This window comes from Peromyscus eremicus, chromosome 9, assembly GCF_949786415.1.
Source record: "Peromyscus eremicus chromosome 9, PerEre_H2_v1, whole genome shotgun sequence".
Lineage (NCBI taxonomy): Eukaryota > Metazoa > Chordata > Mammalia > Rodentia > Cricetidae > Peromyscus > Peromyscus eremicus.
In genome coordinates this window covers 7,652,669-7,666,003 of record NC_081425.1, presented here as the reverse complement: position 1 = coordinate 7,666,003, position 13,335 = coordinate 7,652,669, and the positions used below count along the sequence as shown (strand labels likewise).

The window sequence follows — 13,335 nt, the reverse complement described above, 5'->3', positions numbered from 1 at the left end:
TTATCTAACCCCACCCCTTCCTCCAGCAAATCTTCAGAACTGCTACTTTTTCAGAATCGACTTTCAAAGTGTATTATTGAATAATTAAAGCATATAGCAAATGTAAAAGTTATGTGACACAAGATATATCTTTCTATCAAATTCTGCTCCTGCCTAGAGGAATGATGAACCTGAACTGGATATGTCTTACTCTCAAGGACGATGGGTTTCCATTTTTATTATAAAAATGTGCGTGACTTTAGTAGTCTCATACCATCTTCGAAGTCACATAAATTCTACCTTTAATATATAAACTTAGAAATCTGTCATCCTGTTTGTGTTTTCATAGGAGCTAAAGTATGAAACTGCTTTTGTGTACGTGAGACACTCTACACTTCACCCCGGGCTGCAAGGAACTTTTATTTGTCCTGTTAAACATTATATGTGAATTTAATAGTCATAGCACTAAGTACTCTTTCCTTTGGGTTCAATGCCCTAGAGTGAATGTCAGAGAGTGAATTTTGGTTTTATGGAGCAGGATGTTCAGTTGATTTTTCTTCCTCCTTCTAGACACTCTGATAAACACTTTTGACCCTATCTGAGCCAATTTCATTGAAAATTCACATTATGTGCAATAAAATTCCATTTTAATTTCATGCAGCAAAAGATGCGCTCCTCCTTGCACTAAAGAAAGTAATGTTGTCAAAGGAAGTGGCCCAGCATCAAATCGGCTGCATTAACACAAGATTTTCTCCCTTTAATCTACATTTCAGTATGATACCAGAATTAGTTAAACTTATCAGTGGCCTCCTCCTTCCAAGACAGTTTCTATCTAACAAGAAATGTCAACTGAAGAATGTGTGGCACAGGAGAAAGCCATTAAAAACACTTGCCCTCTCGCCTCTGCGTTCCCACAGACAGCCTGGCAGGAACACACAAGCATCTCTAACCATCGTCTGTTGTCCCTGTTGCCCAACAGACTGTGGGGATAGGGCTCAGAGTCGTTCACCTGCTTGACATTTCTTAAGACAAGCACACTTAAGACTCTCTGATCCCTCTTGTCACCTGGTGTTATTTGGGACATTTCAAATAAATGCAGGAAAGAAAAAAAAAAAGGTGAATTGAGAGTTTCTACACACCTGCAGTCAGTTATGTGGTGGGCCCAGAGTACAAATATCAGGTTTAACTTAAGTCTCAGAGGTCTTGGGAGTGGTAAGCACACGGATGCTGAGGTCCAGATTGGCTGCAGGTGGATGGCTGGGGAAGAGAGGGGACAGGTGGTCCCTGGATTTGAATAAAATCTCCCAAATCTACCCAGAGTCCTTGACATTTCATACTGACGTTTCCTTTCTTCTCCTTTGCAGGGGAGCACTTACGCATCTGTCCTCAGGAATATACGTGCTGTACCACAGAAATGGAAGACAAGTTAAGCCAACAGAGCAAACTCGAGTTTGAAAACCTCGTAGAAGAGACAAGCCATTTTGTGCGTACCACGTTTGTGTCAAGGCACAAGAAATTTGATGGTAGGTGTAGCTGGGTGCCCTTCACTATGTTTCTGCTGTGTTTTTATATAAGGCTTTTGCTCTACCAGAAAAGACATTTTTATGAGAGATGGTTCCATTCCCTCTCCATCACGTATAGTATTTGTCTGTGTTTAGGAAAGACATGGACATTCTTGACAGTATAGTGTTTTATGGTAATGTCATGGGAAAAGACAATCTGACTGAACAAATCTGTCATGTGCTTGTATTCTGCCCGAGAGGTGGCTCAGCAGAGTAAAGCACACCATTTCATTATTTGGGGGATCCAAATTCAAGTGTTCTTACACTTTAACTCATCTTCAGTTTTTCACTGGGAAGTTTCATTTGAAAAGTCTTGTCATTTATAATTATTTGCACTACTACATCCCTAAAAGGGTAGACTTGTCTCAATGACAGTGACATGGACTGCTTTGTTTTAGCATTGTCTATGCATTAATGTGACATACTTTCTACAGCAGGTGTGATACGTTTCTCAGAGTATCGACTCTCATTTCCAGATCATAGATAATCACTGTAGCAGGAATCTTAGAGAGTCTTATTAATAAAATCAAACCCGGGGCCAGTTATTGGGGTGAAATGCTAGATGGTCAGAGAGACAGAACAAGCCACAGCTAACCTCACCTGGCCAACTTCTCAGCTGGTCTTGTTTCCTCAGACTGGAAGCTTCTGTGTCCTCATCCCAATGAATGTCAGCTGAACTGTGCTACTCAAAACCTAAAAGCTTAACCAGCCAAATGCTTCTAGTTTCTGGTCCTCACGCCTTATATACCTTTTTGCTTTCTACCACCACTCCATGAGATTAAAGGCTCGCTTTCTGGGATTAAAGGCGTGTGTCACCATGCCTGGCCATTTCCAATGTGACCTTGAACTCACAGAGATCCAGAGGGATTTCTACCTCTGGAGTGCTGGCATTAAAGGTGTGAGTGCCACCATTTTCTAGCCTTTGTATCTAGTGGCTCTTCTGTCTCTGACCCCAGATAAGTTTATTAGGGTGCACAATATTTGGGGGAACACAATACCACGACAAAGCACTATTATTTTCATATTTTAATAAATATCTTTTGTATTAGAAAGCACAAAGAGGGAGGACAATTATCAATATCATTTCAGCTTGAATTTTCTGATCTGGGCCTCAAAATTTTTACAGTGTCAGTATGATAGCAAGTATGTATAGTTCTTACTGGTCTAAGAAATGAATGAACTGTGCTATGATTCATTGTGAACCAGACTTTCAAGTTATGCAAGACTTCCTTATTCTCCCCTGGACATGTTCCCCTGCCCGAGGCCAACAAGAGCCTATTCATTTTTTTCTTACCCTCTTCAGTCAGAGAACCGCAGATCCACTTAGAAAAGACTTGCCAATGTTTTCATTTGTTTCTCTGTAGTAAGTAAAACAGTCTATTTCATGGTTGCTTTAAACTATTCTTGTAACACTGTTGCCTTTCAAATTTCTTCTCCAAGTTATAAAAGGGTGGGTGCATGGATGTACTCAGGATGATGCTACGTTTTCCATGCTGGTGATGCTTCATCTTTTCTGCGAGGCTGTTCCAGTGCCTTCACAGTCTTCTCTCTTGCTTTGCATATAAAGTTATCTATGGCCATATGTGGAAGCAACTTTTTATTTAAGTGTGATGCTGTGAACGTTTTTCTCTTGAATCTAATGAGGGAGCACTGGGAGGTTGCCCTTGATTGACAGATTACAAGTCCAGCAGCATTCGGGATCCTCTGGGTTTAGGTGGCCACAATTTATCATTACACATTGAGACATCTTGTCTTGGATTGCAGGGAGCAGCTGGGTGTGAGCTGCTACTGCTTTTCTTGTGTTTGGAAACTAATTCTAACACATTTACAAAGCTGTTCTCTCAAATGATGCTGGTAATTCTGGAACAGAATTCTGAGGCTGGAATATATCTTTCTCATAAGAAAAAATATTAGATGGCAACAAGCTTCATGAAAGGCTTGCTATTTCTATTTATAGAGAAGGAAAGCTATTCAACTAGGCCAAGCCAGATACTTCTGGTATTATATCAATTAATCTTATATTAATTAATCTTATATCTCACTTGTCTTAATTAAGAAGCCCACTTTTAATACAGGTGAGTTTTAAATTGTGTTAATGCACTTTGGGATCTGTTGTCAATCAGTGTGACAAGGACATTGATTTTGCCAGGATTCTATCTGACATGGTAGATGATGTTCTCTTTTCTCGCAGGTGTGTTAGATTGCCATGGGAGAGAAGTCAAGATATTGTTAAATTCATTTCACCAGATTTTAAACAAAACCTAAATGTGATCTGGATGAGTATGATCTTGAAAAGCTTATTCTTAAAAATAAGTATAAAATAATATGTACAGGATAGTTACAGTAATGATTTCTACCTTTCCTTCAGTCTATTCTGGTATATAGTTGTATGATCTGTCTTCTTAGACCATAAAGGTGACCCTGCCAGTAAACCTTCACAAAAGACAGAACATTCAGTGAAACTCTGGGCATAGTGCATACTAGGCAAGTACATGTGCCCCTGAGCCATATACCAGGTCCTTGCCGCCCCCCCCCCCCCCATCTCCTCCTGTGCTGTCCCTTTCTCCCTTTCTTTTTTAAGAAAAGTCACTCCCTCAAGGCATTTCCTGGTGACTCTAAGTGGTTGTGACCACAGAAGAATTATCTATCTGGGATAAGCTGTGGAATGTTACCTTCTGGGTTTTATTTTCTCCCATAAAATCAATGTTCCTATGAACATCTTAGAGTTTAGTTTTAGGGACTCTTAATTTTTTGAGTCCTTTTGCATTATCACTGAAGTCTGGTATCCAAAACATTCCATTAAAGATTCTGCCCATGGTCCACTCTCTCAGAAGTCTAGCCTTCACATTTATAATTTACTTGTCTTTGTTGCTATGTTTCTCAATAAGAAGCAACCTACCATTTAATTTATATCTGAAAACATTGATTCCTTTGCTCACTAAGGATAACACCAAGTTCACTTGCATGTGGTATATGTGATCCAATCCATAGTACATATAGAGACTGACATCAGTCACAGTGCAGAATAGTCTCTTATTGTGGCTTCCGTGTTACTTAGAAATGCCTTCTTTCCATTTTGTCTTTCCCACCACCACCCAATCATTGTGATTCTGTAGGAATTTGAAACGTGGCATAACACCACATACTAGTATGGCTGAATATTTTTCTCAGTTGTTAATTAATATTCTGTGTAATACTTAGAGGATACTGTTGTGTATAATTGTAAATAGTTACTGGTGGGAATATAACCATGAATACATTTGAATTCTTTTATAACTTTCTATCAAGTTTTGCTTGAAGTCCCATTAACCTAATTATCTGAAAGACAAGGAATATATATGTTACCACATATAGAAATTTTATTCTTTGGCAGATAATTATCTGAGCAGATATTTTTCTTTAGGGATAAAAATTAGAAGTCAACTGGGGTCTAGTCACTTCAAAGCTTAATAGAGCTGCTCTCAACATGCTTTGTTAGTAAGCCTACATTTCTGTTCCTTTCCATACGTTAAAATTGCACACAGAAACCAGCCGAGGGTACTTAGCTATGTTCACAACTTTATTTCCTTACGTCTAACCTTTGTCTGAAGTTCAAAAACAAGCAACAAGGTAAAAATGTAAAAATGTCAACAAGGAGAGCGCCATCCTTGTGTATTCACTCATATTGATGGGATTCCGTGTTCAGTGACCACTGGGTCTGTCCAACTTGCTTTTGTGTCCATGCCTTCACTGCTTTTATTCTTCTATGTGACTTGTTTGTTAGGGTCCATTTAGCAAGCCTTCTGAGAGTGGTAACAGGCGCCAGAGGCAACACATGGCCTCATTCTCCACACTGTAAGATGCTCACCCCAATCATCAGGGGTAAGCTGAAATGCAGTCACACACCTATCAAGTGGCAGAGTCAGAATTCTGTCCGGAGCTCAGCATTCTTTCCTGTTTACTGCCTTCTGCTACCTCTACCCAAAAATCTAGTTTCCATATGTGCTGGCATTTCGTGGAAACAAACTAGCTATGCCTCTCTCTCCTATGCCTGTCCTGTCCTGGTTATGGTGGTGAGAAAGTAGAAATGATTTTCAGGAAAAAGAGAAAAGGAGTTAGAGGTATTTTTAATCCAAAAAAAAAATGGAAAGAAAGAAAATTACTCACCTAAATATAGTTCAACTCTCAGAGGAGCTGGGAGCCTCCAGAGGGGAGGTGCCTTGCCAAGTTTCCATCAAGGAGGAGGAAACCAAGATTGTAACCTGATACCTACATCAGTCTTATAAATAGCAGCATGTAGGAAATCAATATTTAGTTTGTTTTGAGTAGACACTGGCAAAACTTTACTGCTGCTTCTTTAACAAAACAATTGCAATAATTGTGCACTTACAATCTAGTCACAATTTTGGAAAAGGGAGAGACAGTATTCAGTTGACCAAAATGGTTCCAAACTTTAAAAGATTACAAAAACAACATTACTGACTCAATGGAGGCATGTTGTGTATCCTCCTTAGCGTTTGCAAGCAGCTGGATTCTATCATAGTGTAGGTAATTGAACTCCTTCCCTAGAAATGCCTGTGTGACATAGATTATTCCGAAATTGAATATTTTTCTTGAATCGACATATTTTTTAACCTGAATCTTACTTACAGCTGAACTTTCTATGAAGGTTTTTTGTTTGTTGTTGTTTAGTATTTTCTTCTTGATCTTATTATTGAACTTTTCTTCCTGATTCTTATTTATGTATTTTAATGATATACATTTGTCCAGAGTTTTGGCACCAAGAACATTTTTTAAAAGCAAACTTAAAACAAAAGAATAATAATTTCCATTCTTATGCAGAACGTATTCTATAGAAATACCCTCAGAATACCCATTGCAATGAAAGCAGAAATTATTTATGTACCGAGGTGTAGTATTTTCATAGTGCAAGTCTGTTCATGCTTCCTTTTAAAATACCATTTCTCATCTATATACCATAGAGATGACAATAATGTAATGACTTCTTTAAAATATAGTCTAATTTTCTCAGAGAATTCACTTACATAGAAGAGAAAAAAGAGGGGGGGGATTTCCCATATGGTGATAGACTCTTCCATATTTTCTGTCACATGGGTCATATTGTATGTGAGAGAGAGAGCATGTATGTATAATTTCAATTTGAAAAGCTTCCTATCCGGATGGACAACTATCAGGTACGTGTGAAGTGTGTGGAAAAATGGCTAAGGATGACTAAAACATCTTCATTGCTTGCAGTAGGTCACCTTTTGGGAGAGATATAAAGGTTAAATTTTATTATTAAAACAGGTTTGACTGGGCATGCTAGTGCACATCTGTGATGCCAAGTGGACAGATGGGTAGGAAGATCAGGAATTCAAGGCCAGCCTGAACTACATAAGACCTTGTCTCAAACCAGAAGAAAAATAAAAGCCCCGAATTGACCTGTATCCTAGAGTAGACCGCTTTTGAATATGGATAAAGTAGTGAGTCATTCTCTTAGAGGTACCAGGGAAGACTTCTTGGAGGAGCTCACTATCAACACCCTAAATAATGGCTTAAGGATGGGTTGTCATAATCAATGCAGTGGCAGAGACACAAGACTCCAGAGAGTATATATGCATGCCCACACACATGTTGATAGCATAGTTACTGTTGATTCCCTCCAGCTAGCCTAAGTTTATTAACATCTAGCCTATATTTATTTAGGTATGTATTCTTCTGAGGTGTCTTATTCCTTGTATCAGCCTTCTAGTGTTTTGTAACAACCACACAATTAGAGGGCATAAACAAGAATATTTTTTTAATTCATTTTGGTTTAGTGATTCTAATTTGTGCTCAGGTTGACATGGCTAAAAATTAATTGGGTCTGTTTTTATATACTGGCTATTCTTCAAGGAGCTGCACTCTAGGATGGGCATTTTTATTTCTTGGTAAAACGTGGAGAGAGACAAAAATGTTGAGGTGAGGTGTCCATTGAAGTTTTAAGTTAAATTAATACATGTCATTAGTAGGCTAAAGTGAAACTCCTGGTAATGATCATTTCACCTAACTAGTCTATGGAGATGGAGAGTAGAAAGATTGAATTTCTCTATATCCCTATATACTATCATTCTTTGTAGCAGGAATCTTAAAAGGTCTTATTAATAAAAACAAACCTGAGGCTAGTTATTGAGGTGAATGCTGGAAGATCAGAGAAGCAGAACAAGCCATAGCTACCTCACCTCACCAATTCCTCAGCTGATCCTGTTTCCTCAGACTGGATGCCTCTGAGTCCTCATCCAGAATGAATCTCAGCTGAACTGCTGCTCGAAAGCCTGAAAGCCTAACCAGCCAAATGCTTCTAGTTCCTTGTCTTCATGCCTTATATATTTTTCTGCTATCTGCCATCACTTCCTGGGATTAAAGGCTCACTTCTTGGGATTAAAGGCATGTGTCACCATGCCTGGATGTTTCCAATGTGGCCTTGAACTCACAGAGATCCAGAGGGATTTCTGCCTCTGGAATGCTAGGATTAACGGTGTGAGTGCTACCATTTTCTAGCCTCTGTATCTAGTGGCTGTTCCATTCTTTGATCTCAGATAAGTTTATTAAGGTACACAATATTTTGGGGAACACAATACCACCACAATTCTTAACTGTTTCCTATTGCTTATCCCAAACAATATTTACTGACCCACATCGGCTTTGTTTTTAATATATTTCCCTAGAAATTCAAGAGTAGTAAGTGTTTTCTAAATAAAGCATATTTAGACAGGCACAATTTTATAGTAGGGTCTTCTCTTGTATATCAAAGCACACTGAAGGATATATATATAACATTACATGTACACACACTGTTCCCATTTCCATTATGTTGCTGTAAGAAGAGAGAGGTATAATAATTCAAATTCTTGTGCTACTTGTTCGTTTGTTCATTGTGTTATCTATAATTCATAAGGGTTATAATGCTAACCATCATAGGAAGCAATTAGCTGAATGCCTCCTTTATGTTTTCTAGGTCATCACCACAGTGACATGTGCTCCATCAGCAGCATAGTCTTCTTGAGGTTAGAATGTTTGGGATGGAGTTTAAAAATCACATAAATGTTCTCTCTGGCATCAGAAAGTAATCCAATAACTTTCCCCAAGCACAGGCCTAAAAATGAAAATGAACTGAACAGGGATTTCACTTGGACAGAGATAAGGAATATGGTTATAAACCACAGTTGCCCTGGGTTTGTACAATGCGGAACATAATGACCCACACTCACAGGTTCTTTAAATAAAGTCATGGAGCGGTCAGATCTTTGTCAAGTGGCATTGGTTTCCCTTTCTCCCTCCTTCATTGCGTTTCCCCCTTTCTTTCAATCCCATGTTTAGATTTTGGCAGATCTTTGAAACACAAAGCTGCACAATGTCAATCAATTGCTTCATGGATTTTGTGAGGAAACACCAACCCTTTTCTAATTCTTAGACCCTCTTACTCCACACCTCATGGTAGCTTACAGTTCATTCTTCTTCCGAATGGTTGAAATATTATCATTTTGTTATCACCAATCCTCTTGCACAGTGGCTTTGCTGAGGAGCTATTTCACAGACAAGCCAGTTTCTTTTAAGTATTGCTTCATCAGATGCTGAAACAAGTCCAACCAGAAGGGTTCCTGGTCATGAATGTTAATGAGAAGACAAGTATCTACTCTCTGACAGAGGTTCACTAATCCTTTGAGTAGGAATGGGTACATTACAGATGACATTTTATTGAAGTTAAATTGATCTACCCCTAAATAGAGAAAAACTGAGTTTCTTAATTAAAAATCAAAGAAAATATTTAATGAGAATATAAACCAGAGCTGGCTGGAAATGCTTTTGTCTTCTGGTCCTAGAACATAGAACACAGAAGACTGGTCAGACAACACTGTGTGACGTCCAATGGCTTCACCAGCAGAGTCAGCTGTGCACTGAGGGGTGGAGTAGAAGGTACTGGCCCCCGAAACCGACATCTGGGATCAAGAGTTATTGAGTGAGCTTCCTAAGTGATGAGAAATGGGAATGAAAATATTTTTTTTCATTCCTGTGCTGGGACAGCATAAGAATTTCTATTTCCAAACAAATAAAATACCAAAGCCATAAACTTGCCCCCACCAAGCTTTTGTGTATTAAAAGATTTGAGATACAAAAGAAAGTGACCCAGGTGAATCTTTATTATCATTATTTTGTAATTACCATGTTATTATAAGGTTCCTGAGGAAGGTCCACAGACAGCAAAGGGGTGGACAGAAAGGTGGTGCCTGCTGAAGCTGTTTGCTATATTCATAGAGTATTATGAGAATGTACTGATTTTCCTTTAACTTCTAAATCCATGCAAATATTTGTGTGTGTGCTAGGATTTAACACAGGGACTGCACATGCTGAACAAGCGCTCCAACACTGAGCGACATCCGTAGTCCCATACAAATTATCGTTTTGTGTTTTTGTAAAGCACGTAGAATTTATAAAGAATGGAAGAATTATAGGTTATGGATTCCTAGAATGAAAATTTTCAGTTGGCAATGCTGTTCTCATTTGTGTGTGTGTGTGTGTGTGTGTGTGTGTGTGCCTGTGTGTGTGTGTGTGTGTGTGTGAGTGCATAGCCATGGTTAATTACACAATGAACACTGTTTTCCAATCAGAAAGGCACATGTAACTTTCTTGTCAACGCCACTGACCTGATTCCATCTAAACATCTATGGCTGTTTTCCTTCAAGTAGTGTCTGTGATGTTCAGTGCAAGCCAGGGACTGCTGGAGCAACATTCCATCTTCAGATCTTCACAGCTGTGACTCAACCTGTTAACCTTTGTATAGGAAGTGTATAGACAGTGGAACAAGGAAAGCAATTTTTTATAGCTTTGATATGGAAAGGTCTCCACCATGCCTTGTATGTTACAAGCCTGACCAGCTAGCTGGAAGTAGGAAGCCCACAGTGGAGCCATTGGGAGGTTGGACCTAGTAATGGTGTTGAGATCGTTGAATGTGTCTTCAGAATGAGTTGTGGGACTCTTGTCCTTGCTTTGTTCTGTCCTATGCTTCCCTTTCATGGTTTGAATGAATGGTTTTTCTCTCCTTCAGGCCTCAGAACCAAGACAGCAGGACCAATAGATTGTGAACTAGAGCCTCCAAAAGTGCGATAATATACATCTTTTTCTGTATAAATTAATTATCTCCCATTGTTTCTTCTAGTGATAGAAATCTAATTAATACTATGTTAAAAAACAACTTTGAAGAATCAGAAGCCAATATACTGTTTTATTAAATATGTTCCCAGTAACATCTCCCTATCATTTTTATTACTAATAAATAACATTTCTCTATCATTCCCTAGCCAATTTTTGTTGAATCATTGACACCAGCAATGACAAATATAGTTGAGCATTTTAGCAATTCAAAGAAATAGGTGCTCCTATGAGTATTAAATTTCCTATGATTCTAAAATTCTGTTGTATAGGGAAAAGATCCCATCAAATATTGAAGAATCATTGGTTACAAGCTTATAATAATTCTACTTGGTCCATGAAGTTCAGATTTTAAAAACATACATTTACTGTTTCAGAATGTGCCAGTTTTACTCTTTCAAAAGATTTGTTGAGTAGACAAATACTAGTCTTGAGAATGTCTATGCCTATAGAAACCCATGACTTCCATGCTGTTTAATCACAACCCACTGGTTTAATTGAATACCAACCATGTGAAAATAGAAGAAAAGTTTTGGTGTAAGATAGAAATAGGGGCTATAAACTCTTTATATCTTTAAAGAAATTATCTGTCTATCTATCTATCTATCTATCTATCTATCTATCTATCTATCTATCTATATATCTATCTATATATCTATCTATTTATATGTCTACCTACCTACCTGTCTGTCTATTATATATCTAAAATGAATCATTCTGTAGTGATTTTAAGAATCTGCTGTATCAGACTGTCGTTCTTTTCCATTGTGCTTAGTTATTTGACACCTTATAATTTCTATCTTGTTTAGCAGTCCTTTAAAAATGATCCATTGAATATTCTCTGCTGAAGTCTATTCTCATTAAGTATAGAAATTCTGTCTGCTGTTTCAAAGTTATCTTCCCATACTTGACTTAATATAGAGCATAATTAATATTACTGTAGTGTTGTCTCACTGTGGTACTACCTGTGCAGACCCAAGGTCACACACTGGCTAGATGAATTGCTTAAGGTCCTCTAATAAATATGACAGAAGAAAGTAGGGAGCCTTGAATTCTAGTTATCTATTAACTCTTGGGGTCCATAAACCTGGAACTCCTGTTTGATTTCAGCAGCACTTGTTCCAGATAATTTAATGGAACTAATTTTAAATCCCGAAGACAAAGGTACTTTGCTGAGAGTAAAGCTAGTAGACATTCTTTCCTTTAAAAGCAGGATGATGATGGGCAGGTACCTCAGTCAGCAAATTGCTTGCTGTGCAAGCATGAGTATCTGGATCAGATATCCAGAACACAAGTTACAAATCCAGGTATGGCGTGCTCTTGTAATCCCAGCACTGGGGAGGCAGAGGCAGGCAGATCCCTAGGGCTTACTAGCTAGCCAGCCTAAACTAATTCATGAGCTACAGGCCAGAGGGAGACCCTGTTCCCGAGTAATAAAGTAGGTAATTTCTAAAGAATCATATCTGAGGCTGAACTTTATCTACCAAATTCACAAGTATTCCTGTGTGTACACACACACACACACACACACACACACACACACACACACACACACACTTATACATACATAGGAAGTGTTAGGAAGCATATTCTTCCTTTGGGCACTCATTAATACAAAAACTCTGACTTTCAATACTGAAGATTATGATTGTTTGACCTTTGTGGAACACAGAAATCTTTTCTGCAGAGCCATTTTCCAGGTATGAATAAATCCTATCTAGGCTAGTTACAAAGAAACAAAGCTGAGCTCTAGAACTTGATAAATCTGGATATCTACAATGTCAAGCAGGCACAGACCACCCCCCCCCCATAAGGGGTCAGAGAATAATGGGTTTTATATATTAAGCACATTCCCATGCTTTTCTACTCATTATCATGGTGAGTTATACTCCAGAACAACTGATTTGATCTTAGCAGATCTATACAATATATTTTATTCTGATGTTTTCTCTCTTACATTCTAGTACATATGTTCTAGTAGATACTAAATTTTCACAATCTATAAATTAATTTTTAATTTCTGGCTTGCTGGGTTTTTTTATAAAATATTACAGAAGTCAGATGACTTCACTTTTAATATTACCTTCTGACCTGAATATAGTGTGCTAATTGTAGAAAGTTTGATAACTTAATATGGTATAAATTTTAAAGTTGATACGTATTTGGCAGAAAATACCAATAAATTCCTGACATTTGAGTCATGGAGATAAAATGCTATAATTTTTAATATCTAGTTTCTCATCTCTAGGTGTTCAATTAGCTGAAGAATTAACAGCAGACAGGTTGACAGTGCTTAGAGTTGAAGCCAAGGACTCACACACACTAGACAAGCACTCTTCTGCTGGTTTAAAGCTGAGTCCTTGAAATTTAAAAATGACAATTTCTATGTTTAATACAGATGTAAAATTAACAGTAGATTCAGGTACCTGAAGGCTGAAGACCATTTTCTACTTTGTGGAGATAATATTCCTTCCCCTAGTCCTTTACAACATTCAGTGAATTTGACTTGGGGCACTTTCGTGATTACCAGTTTGTCTCTATTTAGAATACAGATAGAAACCAATAGCAAAAAGAAATGAGGAAAATTTGTGATACATAATACACAATATATATTAAAGAATACCTT

At 37.9% G+C, this 13,335-nt stretch overlaps 1 protein-coding gene across 1 annotated transcript in view; it reads left to right on the top strand.

Moving 5' to 3' along the window:
* Window positions 1-13,335, top strand: part of Gpc6 (glypican 6) — a 1,034,707-nt gene that overhangs the window by 270,856 nt on the left and 750,516 nt on the right. The window contains exon 2 of the mRNA XM_059273217.1: window positions 1,344-1,502. Within this exon, the coding sequence (XP_059129200.1) occupies window positions 1,344-1,502 (159 nt within the window). The remainder of the gene's footprint in view (window positions 1-1,343; window positions 1,503-13,335) is intronic.